We start from the raw sequence: 12,400 nt of genomic DNA, 5'->3' as shown, positions 1-12,400 counted from the left end.
ATGGCTTTTGCTGGATGTCATGTGCTCCCAAAGAGTATCTTTATGATGCTCCTTTTTTTCTCTTGAACTTTCCTACTGCTTAGTTGCTTAGTACAGACACATCCACTAGTAGCAGCTTGACTGTGGCCCTTGTGTATGTTTCCCTGGAGTGGGATCATCCAGACATCAGCTTTGCAGTGTGAGGTAACTCAGCTGCTCTCCTTTCCCTCAGAGAAAAGCTTCACCAAAAAGCACCTCCCATTTGGCATATGAAAATCTGGAAAGCAACCTCTTTATTGTGCTTTTTAAGCCCAAGCAGGCTGGCAATGTTAAACAACATCAGAAGGGACTTTTTAATGTTTGTTGGAGGTGTTTTTATGCCATGTGCTGGGAAGGAACTTTAGTGGGCCATTATTGGCAGCTCTAAACCACAGTTATTTTCACAGCTACGCTCTGTAGTGTCAGTTAATGATTCACAAGTTACTGGGCAAGAGCAGAAAACTAGCAAAAAAGAAAAAATACCCTCAGTTTTCTAGTGCAGGAAAGAGGGGGAACAACATCAGCATTTAATGGCAGTTTTGTGCTGAAACAAAATGCTTAAAATTGTTTATAAGAAGCTTCTCAGCAAGGATAATGATCATTTAAGTTGTGGAAACCAGCCACGTCTCAAAGGAGATTAAATATCTAGTCCTCTATTCCTCACAGGACCATCAAGCCCTTCGGGAATTCAGTGAAGTTTTTACCCTCAATACTAGTCAGTGTCTTTTTTTTTTGTTGTTGTTGTTGTTGTTGTTGTTGTTGTTTTCTCATTTCCCAGATTCTTTTCTCCATATACATTCCTTAACAGAGGAGAGATGTACCTTTGCTTATGATACTACACTCTCCTAATATCAGGATCTCTCCCATCCTTGGGGTGTGTCCTGTTTCAAACTTTATTAGAATTGCTGCAAAGTGAGTAAACAGTAAGGAAATGCTATCACTGTGCTAATTTTCTTTGGGACTTTCATGGAATCCAGAAAATTTAGGAGTACTGCTGACCTTATATGAAACCAGGTCAGGTCAGATTATTTATTCCATTGTTTAAAATAAATTAACCTTAGATGTAAAAGTGTAGAGGGAAGTTTGAGCTTCATATGCAAGATGGTTTCTGTACCACTCACTCACAAGACCGTAACAGCTCTTCAAGAGTTGTTCTGGTCTATTGGATAAGTATGGGTACATTTGTGAGTGTTTAGATAATGGATTGAAGCCCAGTAGATTGTAACATTTTCAAACAAGTTTCAGAGTTAAGATTTCCTATTATGATTAGCTCCATTAATAACAAATCTTTATCATGTTGTTTGCAAATAAACAAAAAAGCCCGGTGTCTTTCACAGATCACTGACATACCAAAATTTGTTATAAAATCTGTCTTTTAATGTCATAGTGTAACAAAAATCTTATTCATAGTTTCATCCTGGTAATACTTTATTTATAGCTCTGTCCTGGCTTTTAACTCATTCTTTATTTTACCAGATATGTAAAGAGTTCTGTGGGATAAAATTTACATGGGAAGTAAATTGCATATGTTGGGAATTAATAGCCTGATAAGACTTTTCTAGACTGGAAGAAGAAAAAATAGAAGGTGGACAAGGAGGAAAGCTTTGAGGCATTAAATAAAGTATTGGTTGACCCTATTCTGGGCTGCATCCAAAGCAGCATGGCCAGCAGAGCGAGGGAGGGGACTCTCTCCCTCCACTCCCCTCCCGTGAGACCCCACCTGCAGTGCTGCATTCAGCTCTGGGGTCCTAGAACAGGAAGGACATCGACCTATATGGGAGACAGTCCAGAGGAGGGCCACAAGATGATTAGAGGGATGGAGCACCTCTCATTCTAGGAAAGGCTGAGAGAATTAAATTGTTCAGTCTGAAGAAGAGAAGGCTCTGGGATGAGCTTAGAGCAGCCTTCCAGTAGCTAAAGAGAGCTACAAGAAAGCTGGAGAGGGAGTTTTTACAAGGGCATGTAGTGAAAGGACAAGGGGATGTGGTCATTAACTGAAGGAGATTTGGTTCAGATTAGATATGAGGATCAATTCTTTACTGTGAGAAAGGTGGACACTCTGTTTGCCCAAGAAGTTGTGAATGCCCCATCCCTGGGAAGTGTGCCAGGCCATGTTGGATCGGCTCTGAGCAACCTGCCTAGTGGAAGGTATCCCTGCCCACGGCAGGGCGGTGGGAATTAGACAATCTTTAAGATCCCTTCTTGACACAAACCATTTTATGATTCTGTGATTATTAGTCCAATAAGGGTAGTTCAGATTACCTTGGTTCTGCAAGGATAATAGAACATTCAAAAATGTGTCTGATAATACTAAATGCCTGCCTCTGAGTTTTTACTTCTGTTTCTCCTACATAAGTATAGTTGGTACCTGGGCATAGTCAAATTAAAAAGCAAAGAGGGTAAGCTCATTATATGTAATACTACAGGATAACTTTCCAAAGCATGGCTTATTTCTCTGCAGATCCGGCCATTTTTATGCCCAAACTATAGTATGCAAGTAGATCAGATATTAAACATGTTCTCTCACTTCCTTGGCTGTTGTATTTAAATTCACTGCTACTTCACTGAGTTGTGTTTTGCTTGAATGCATGGACTTGTATCACATTAAAAAACTTGGATATATCTGAGTTAGTCTCTTGTTCTTCCAGTTTCAAACATCTAAGCTTAACAGTGTGCACCGTTACATGTGGACCATAGGCCAGTAATTACAGTGATTATAAAAATAGTCATATTTCTAGATGTAAATATATATAGCATATTCTTTAAAAATTGTGAAGGAAATGAAATAAATATATTACATGTAATGCTTCAATGTCAAATTATTTGCAAAAAATTAAGGATTTTACATAAGACAATCTAGGCCATACTGTCAGCTGTTGGATCTGGAAAATTTGGAGAGATAAGTGTAGGGGAAAAAATGACAAATAAAAAAACATTAAAAGATCTAGTTTTCAACAGAAGTCTGATAGCATTTAAAGTTTATATGCCTTTGAATTTCTAATAGGCCTATATGTCATGAAAAGTGAATTGTCTTAATCTTGGAGGTAGAGTGACAAAAAAAGAACAGTTTATTATCTTGTCTGAAAACATTACCTAGATAAAAATTCTTTATAAGAAGTCATTTTTCTTTCCATTTTTTTGAAAGAGCTGCCCTGAATCTTCCCCTTTTGAGTGATACCTTATCCAGATTCCAGTGTTATTCCCCCTATATAAAGGAAAGAATGGAATTAAGTTACCTAAGATCTGAGTCCAATTCTTGACTTCTTCAGTTTTTCAGCAAATAGCAAAACAGAAAATTTATGAGTTTTACCCAGTCACCTAAAAGTACCATGAATTTCAGATCCAAATTTGGTTATTCAGGAATTCAAGTTCCTGTTCATAACTGGGACAGCTTACAGCAAAAATATTATTCCTCCTTTTAGAAACAGTATTGCTTTGGAAGAATGAACAGGCCTCTGCCATCCAAAATGTTAAATAAATAGTTCATATAGTCCTTGATTTCGCAGGATGCTGAGCACACTGGTGAGACCAAGAGAGCACCTCTAGAATCTGCTAGCTCTGTGCTCTTTGGTTGGTCTCTAAGCAGGCTCCCAGTGCCCATAAATAGGCCAAAATGGTTCCAGGAATCTTCAACTGTTTCCTAGAACAAATTTTAGTTTCCACTACTTGCCCATGTTCAGCCTGTGATCAGCCTGAACCCACTTCACTTAAAACCATTCATTTGCTAAGTGTAGTAACTTGCACATATTGGAAATAAATTGTCTTAACTTGTAGCTTTTGCCTTTTATTTGTTGGGTTAGTAGTTGTGAAAATCTATCTTTTAGTTTATAAAATTATCAAATTTGATCTGTAAGATACTGAGAGAGAATGATCTTGGCAAATAGTAATTTTTTGAGAGTCACTTTTCTGATTAAAGGCAGTTAAGTACTCAAGGCAAAATTTTTAGTCTTTTAATGCCTGGTTACAGACATTAAACTGCACAGAAGAAAGAGAAACATTTAAAAGCTGCAACTAGTCCAACTGAAAATGGTAGATTTATATTACCTATATATTCACCTGAACATAATGATTCTCAGTTCTCTATGCAAAGGCTTTAAGAAAATGTGAGAAGAGGTTTGCAAGTGTAGAAGATAACAGGAAAAGAGCTCCTTTTTTCTTACTGTTTTGTATGTTTGCTTTTTTTGTTTCTCTTTTAAGAGCTGGCTGTATAGTTGGTGTTTGAGAATGTCTTTTTAAAAATGTATGGACATATGTTTTCAAGGAAGTGAAATGAAAGTCAGGTGAAACCTTCCTAAAATGCTACAAAATCCAGCAAATCCTTTATGTTAAATCATAAGGTATTTTTTTCCCACAATCTCAAATTTCTTGTTGGTTTTTGGTTTTCTCTCTATACCTTCCTTTTTCCTAAGAATGAGAAGCCTATCTTTTCTCTGTTTGGTGTGCAAAAATGCATTTTTCTCCTCTCAATTATTTTTAGTGCTTGTCAAGAAAAAAAGCCCAGAAGTTGGTGAACATTATTCAGCCTACTGTAGCAGCTTTTTGTTATTTAAGGCATAAATCAAATGTGGAACTTCTTTTTTTCCTGGGGGACAAATTGTTTATCTAAATTTGAATGTGCTTGTGAATCACTCACAGGGACAGTACTTGTGCTGTTGCTGTGTAAGAGCAATTATTTGCATTGGTTTGCATTGTTCTTCTCTATAGCATTAAAATAGTCAGACTGCATACAGGTGTACAGTACCTCTGCAGATCCCTGCAGGATTAGAGCCATGGACCTCAGTCCTCCAGACAGCTATGGACACCTTTATGTGCAATCAGAAGAACTCTTCCAGCACGTGAAGTTGATGCATGACTGGTTTGTGGGGTCTGGGGCCAAGATTATTCCCAAAGCAATGCCCATTGGAGGATCAGAGATACAGGGTTTGTTCACAGAGAAATGCTTAGAATCACAGAAGTTCACAGAATCACAGAATATTCTGAATTGGAAGGGACCCACAAGGATCATCAGGTCTAACTCCTTAGTGAATGGCCCATACAGGGATCAAAACCACAACCTTGGCATTCCAACACCATGCTCTGGCCAGCAGAGCTAATCTCAGTAAGTTAAGAAGATAACAAAACAGTTTTGTGAATTGGCTGCTGTTTCATAATATCTTCCCATTTGCCTCTGTGGCTCTTAAGCTTTTTAACATTTGTGACACTTCCATATGGGTACAGTAGATTGCAGCTTTGTTCCCTTTGAAATGGAAAATGCATTCCTTGTGTCTAGAAATCTCATCCTGCATTATCAGCTTTGGGAGTGGAAAGAGAAGACATTTATTCCTTTAGTAGTATCTGCTGAAGATGTTTAAGGGCACACAAAGGCAAGTGCTTTCCCAACAGAGTACACAATTACCTGCTTTGCAAAGACAACCCAGACTTATTTTTTATACTTCTAAGTCTGACAGTGTAAAATACTTTAATTCACATGCAGTAAGCATTGACTTTTATCACATAATTAGCATTCTAAACTCACAGTTTCAGAAGTTTATAACTCAATAGTAGTTTTAAACTCAGTAAATTCAAGCCAGAAGCCTTATTTTTCAGTGTAAAAAGACACCTTTTGTTTCTACAGTATCAAGACAAGTGGACCTTGTTTATTTCAGGCTTTTTAAAGGTTTTAGATTATAATTTTTCTTAAAAAAATCAAAAATTAATTGCCAGAGTTTCATTCTGATATTCTTCAGATTGCAAATTTAATTTGACATAATTGAAAAAAAAATTGAAAAGTTCAGTGATAGGCATTTAAAACCAACTCCTGAGAACTCATAATGGACCATATTCCTTATATTCCTGTGCAAATCTCACTGACATGGATGGATCTGTTCTGTGCATATCCTATTTCTAAAATTCTGCATGCATAATCACCATCAGCATTGTTATAGTACCTACCGTGGGTGGGTGCAACTCTGAATGCAGATTTGGACTATCAGCCCTAATGGTTCTCTCTTGAGAGAAATTCAAAATGCTGTTCAGAAGCTGTTCTGGACTTTTAGGTAACCAATCCCATCTCACACATACACTCTCAGATGCTTTTTGTTAAAGAAAATCAAACACTTCAGAATACATATTTATATGACACTGTTCCAATCTGTTGGATAAAATATGTACATGTTATAATATTCACTTAGAGATGTATAGGTTTGTACATAGTATAATAACAGCAAAATTATGTTTATCTTATGATATATGATTAAATGAGCCTAAAAATGTCAATGAGCCTAAAAATGTCAATGCCAAGTACACTTTATGATATGTCAGTTGTTATCTTTTCTTTCATTTAACTATGCATGAAAGAGAAATTTTAATTTCCATTTTTTGGGAATGGTGCATATGTATATCTTTTTTTGAGCATAAGATACTGTGTGTTTAATACTGTATGTTTAGGTAATTACCATTAGAACACAGGAGGACATATTGTACTTACTGCCTATACTAGAGTACAACGCGCTGGACTACAACAACTACACTTGTTAAGCTGATTTTAGCATTTCTTCACACAGCAGGAAGCACCCATGCTGTGGTTTCCTAATGTACTCTTTAACTACTGCACTGTACTGTACAATAAAAATAATAATTAATTATGATCCTCATCTTACCAGTACTGCTGCTATCCCAGTGACTTTGGCTGCTGTTTCAGGGTTTCACTGTCCCACACCCTGAAAAATATCTTTCCCTTCAGAGTTTTATTTCTTATGTGATATTGCTGAACAGAGCTGAATTTTTTGAGGACAGGTTTGTTGCATGGATTGTGATGGCTTTACATTTGTTCAGGTCTCCAAGGACCCGCACCAATAAATGTGAAAGAGACAACAGCAGAATGGCATACTTTCCCATTTCCACCAGGATGAAAAAAAAATACTCTAAATTAAGTCTAACCTTAAATGTATAATCTGTCCTTGGGAGAAAAAAAAAAGGATATAGCATCTTCAAGCTCTTGGCATCCCTTACAAGAAAAAATTGGTTCTAAGGGTCTCTGATCTTGTGTTTTAGTAAAATAGAACTGCACGGCTGACTGACAGTTCTGATCTAAAGCATTTACGTTTAAGTTTTGATCTCTCTGCTTTTGATTAAAACTAATGAGCTCATTTAATTCAAAATGGGAATCTCTGATAAGAGAAATAAGGTTGATGTGATTGGATTAGAGGGGCAAATTAAACTCTTAGAGCAGAAGTTTGTGCTTATACAGTGTATTAAAAAGCTGTTGGCGTATTATGGTGTGTTAGATGATGAGAAAAATTTCATAGTAATTCATATTTAATCAGAAGAAATGAAAGTACTAAATATAACATGGCTCTGCTTTTCCCTCGAGTGATAAAGAGCTGTACATTTAAAATGACATCAAATTCATGCTCTCTAAAACAAAAAAATCTGAAGAGACACACTAAAGAAAGGGGCACTGTTGTCAGTTATCACAACAGAGCTGAAATGTCACAAACACAAGACAAGTTGACCACATTAAATCAAGGACAATTCAATACAATCCTTAGTTCACGAACAAGTTTTTGCATTTCTGTTGACTGCAAACAAATGCATTGTAAATACTTAAACACTTTCTACTAGTAGTTTGTATGGTTCTCCTAAACAATAGAGTACAATTTCAAAATACGTTTTTTGTTCCTTGTTAATTCTTCACTGAAATTGAAATTTCTTTTATCTCCAATGCCTGTTTGTTGTAAGCTGCTCCAGAATTTTCCCATTAACAGTTTTTTGGGGATAAGTTGATTATCAGGGCAAAAAAATAGGAATCATAAAGATTGTATAAAGAATACTTCAGTGCTGATGCTATTCTATCATGGTTTATACTGAAAGTCTTAAGTATTTTAAGTGGTTGCAGTTAAGGGAGGGAGAAGAGCAGGTGAGAGCTATACTTAGTTGTAAGCAAGTAATATGCCTTCAGTTGGAGTAAAAAGATATTTCATTATTGATTAATTAATCGTCAATAATTGATGATATGATGACAATAATAATAATTTGTGTCATTTACTTGAGAATTCTTGCCTTTGGGTTGTTCAATGTTTTATTGATAATAAAGGCCCTAATTTAGCCTCAGTAATATGGAACTCAAGGCACACAAATCCAGCACTGACTCAGGTATCCCTGCAGTTGAGGGGAGACTAGGGAATAAAAATCTGCAGAATTTGCAGCCTCTTTCAGGGGAGAATTGCTACCTAAGTAAGACTTTGCCTTTTACAAAATACTGACAGTTTTTAAAACAATGTCATCCACTCTAGCGACATACCCTCCAACTTCAGTCGTAGCTAAATTGTGCAAGAAAGAGTTAATGAGACAAATCTCTGTTAAAAATTCTATGGGAAAATAACTTGAAAATGAGACATAGTGAGTATATGTATATTTTTGTAATTTCTTTTTTGCTAAATAAACATTTTCTAAATGAGGTAAATTGATTACAACACTCTTAGCATCCATCAGTCATTTATTTTTAGTGAGTTCAAGGATTGCACCTGAAAAATAGTTTAGAGGGGATGTATAAAATCTAAATTATCTGTATATGTATTTTTTCTATTCCCTAGTGGAATCTACAAACCCCAGTTTGCTAACCACTGACAACACTCTAGAGCGCTCTTTTTTCATCCGAATGAAATCTACACTGACCAAGCGAGGAGTGCATATCAAATCATCAGGATACAAGGTAAGGGTTGCACTGTAACATGAAACATTGACATCTTGAAATTATGTTCATTCATGTTCCTTAATAGACAGAGAGAGGAGCTATTTCACATTTGCATATGTCTCATTCCTTTTGTTAAAGAATCATTAATACATATTTCCAGCCTGAGGTTTGGCTTTTGTACTGCACTTCCATTAAATGGATCATTATTATGATAAATGTTGATGATAACAGCATGATAGCCTTCAAAAGAGCAACATTTCCAAAGTAAAGGTATCTTTTACCAAAGAAGGTGAGTCAGAGTAACATCACTTTTCCCACATGGAAAATTACTGCTCATTTTGTTAGACTGTTAGTAATTTCTGGGTTAGAGGTAGGATTTTCCAGAGAGGTAGGATTTCTTCATGCAGGCAGCATGCTGATTCATTTTGCTGCCATTCCAGCTGTAGGAAACAACAAGCCACACTGAGTACTTTTCCACCATTTTTCTTTCATTGTCTGTCTGAGGGGCATCTGCTGCTGGGGATCATATTTGCTGGATTTCAGACTCTTTTTAAGATATGAAAGTCACTTGTTCTTTATCAGCAGTAATCTCATTTTTCTTCAGTCGTATATCGCTCATAGCGCCTGTAGCTATCACTGGCTTCGCAGTATACTAAAACTAAAAGGAATAGCACATTTTTAACATTGTCAACTTGTGGAATGAAATATGTCATCCATTAAGTTTTATCCAAGATAAAAGAGTGGTGCAAGAAAGTAAGTCTGAGAATGTGTGGGTATTTAAAGAAGTTGCTTGTCAATGTTCATTTAAAAGCTTTCACAACCATTTTGTTTCAGTTTTTCAAGGAAGATTTAGAGAAGCTTTTAAAGTAAAATTCCCTAACTCATTTTTCCCAAAAAAATCTCTAATATAGCATTGTGGTAGCTACCTGAGAAGTAAAAATCAAGCAGAAATGTCTTCTTTGCAAGCAAGTGACTGAGTCCTACTTTTGGATGATTTCTGGGTCAAGATGATTAAAGTTGTTGCTAGCAGAAGTTTTAAGTCCAAAGCAGTGGTTTCTTAAGGTATCACAAGTTTTGATCTGTGTCTTGTTTAATTGTCGACAGCTGAAAGAATGCACTGAGTATTTGTTTATGCTTACCAGTCTAGGGAGATACCAAGACCAGGAAGTGTCTTAGGAAGAAGAATGAGAATGAATTAATTAATTAATTAATTAATTGGCACATCATGGAGTCATAGAATGGTTTGGGTTGGAAGAGATCTTAATGCTCATCTAGTTCAAACCTCTCCAGCATGAGGGACACCTTCCACCAAACCAAGTTGCTCACAGCCCCACCAACCTAGCCCTGAACAATTCCAGGGGTTGGATATACACTACTTCTCTGGACAATCTATTCCAATGTCTCATCTCCTTCACAGTAAATTTCTTCCTCGTATCTAATCTAAACCTACCATCTTTCAGTTCCAAGCTGAACAATGCCAATTCTTTCTTTTCTACCAACTACATAGGAAAGATATTCCATCCCTCTAAATATTTTCATGACTCTATTCTGGTCTATGCCCTTGCTGTGTTGGGGACCCCAGAGCTGGATGCAGCACTCCAGGTGGAGATCTCACCAGAATGGAGTAGATGAGGAGTCACCTCCCTTGCCGTGCTGGCCACACTTCTTTAGATGCAGGCCAGGACACAATTGGCTCTCTGGGCTGCAAGTGCACCTTGCCAGGTCATGTCCAGCCTCTCATCCCCCAGGATCCCAAAGTCCTTCTCCTCAGGGCTGCTCTCAATCCATTCTACACCCAGCCTGTATTCATGCTTGTGATTGCCCTGGCCCCGGGACCTTGCACTTGTCCTTGTTGAACTTCAGGTGATCCACATAGGCCCCTCTCTCAAGCCTGGCAGGTCTCTCACTTCCCCCTGGAGTGTGAACAGCACCACACTGCTTTTTCAGGTCATTGAAATTAAATTCTCATAATTAGGTATGGTCCCCCAAGCTCAGACAAAGTTAGATTGATAGACAACTCGTTTTGCTGGATATTTTTGATTCAATAATAATGGGTAAACATAGGGAATTTGTCTGTGGATTTTGTAGTCTCAATTTTTTTGCCAGATGTAAGTAGGGACAAAAGGAAGATGTGTGAATGACTCTGTCATTGTCTCTCTTGGACTCCTGACAATCTAATTTTAGTCCAGCATCAGAATAGGACCTATAAACTGGCTTTACAAGGTGGGGTTTTTACTAATTACAGTACAATTTTTGAAATTCACAGTAGAACCTTGGCCCAAAAGACATGGTAATATCTGTCATGTAAATACAATTTAATTTTTCTTAGAATTGCTAATGCTTCATGGCAGCATTTAAAACCGCAACTGAGATGTCACAAGTACAGCAAAATTAATTTCGAAAGATCAGATATCATTTTTTAGCCAGTTTTTCCTGAAGACAATTAATGAATAAAAAGTGTGATCACCAACAAAACTATCTGTAAATAAAACATTGGGGCTTTTCCAAATTTTTTCATGAAGCAAGTCAGCTTGAGTCAAATTGCATAAACAGTGTACAAGCCCTAGGCAGGTGTAAAAATAGATGTGCAGTTCTTCTGCTTTTTGATGTTTTTAAGGATTTTGTAACAGGCAGTATTTAGCTGAATTCAGCTGTGTCCAGCAATATGAATTGCACTCTTACAGTTCTTCAAGAGCTTGGTTATTGACACTCTGTGTTCTATGGAAGGATCATTATGCAGCAAGCCCCAGAAAAATAGTACATTCATTTTAGAAGATTTGGATCAAGTGAATATCCTTTTAACTGAGCTTTAAGAACTGCCATATTTAAACATTCTTATCAGCTGATGTATCAGACAAGCATAATAAAATTCAACCATTATAGTAAATATCACTTCTAGGAATCTTAGTAATTGATTTCTAAAGTCCAGTACTAGAACGAACTAAGGCCAAAATTAAGAAATATTCATGAGCCTTATGGGTGTACGTTTATAAGTAATTATCAACAGGGAAGAATAGTTTCATAACATTAACAAAGATCATGGGAAAAGCTGGCTAAGTTCTGCATCAGAGAGCCCTGGAAGTACTTCAGCACTTACTCAGGAAACCCTGTGCCAGCTGGGATGATGGGCAGCAGAGTTCCTGCAGGGAATCCTGGTGGAGCAGGCTGACTAAGGAACCATCGTCTCACACCTTCAGAAGACAAGAGAGCACTGGATTTCCCATCCATAAAATGCAAGGGCTCTTGGCTAACACCTTCCCTTGAGCTCTTGTAAGGGGATTCAGGGGTAAGCCCCCTGAACCAACATACAACCATTCACAAGGAGCACTGTGCTAGGAACTGTCTGTGGTACGAGTCAGATTTTAGCTCTTTCAAAGGTATTCAGCTCCCCATGGATTCAGACCTCCAGCAATGACAAAATTTTTTCATCTTTGTGAAGTAGTTGTGTCTTGATTCAAACTCAGAACCACATCATCATTTTGCCTTGCTGGCAAATGTTTTCTGCAGACAGCAAATGATTGAGGTGGTCCACAAGGTGCTTAGTCAATTTTCAGAATGAGTGATCCCTGCCTTAGGAAAATCACATAAAAGTGAAAACAGTCCAAGAATGAAATTGATTAATCATTCAGGTTGATCTAGTCAAAACTAATTTTCTATCAAAAGAAATTTTGTAACAAAAAGCACACTGATATATTTACACATATGTAT

The 12,400-nt window shown here is 37.0% G+C and overlaps 1 protein-coding gene across 1 annotated transcript in view; it reads left to right on the top strand.

The window, feature by feature from the left end:
• NPAS3 (neuronal PAS domain protein 3) overlaps positions 1-12,400 on the top strand; it is a 597,494-nt gene that overhangs the window by 534,622 nt on the left and 50,472 nt on the right. The window contains exon 8 of the mRNA XM_053980939.1: positions 8,592-8,710. Coding sequence (XP_053836914.1) covers positions 8,592-8,710 — 119 coding nt within the window. The remainder of the gene's footprint in view (positions 1-8,591; positions 8,711-12,400) is intronic.

This window comes from Vidua macroura, chromosome 6, assembly GCF_024509145.1.
Source record: "Vidua macroura isolate BioBank_ID:100142 chromosome 6, ASM2450914v1, whole genome shotgun sequence".
Lineage (NCBI taxonomy): Eukaryota > Metazoa > Chordata > Aves > Passeriformes > Viduidae > Vidua > Vidua macroura.
This window is presented reverse-complemented; position numbering and strand designations above follow the sequence as displayed.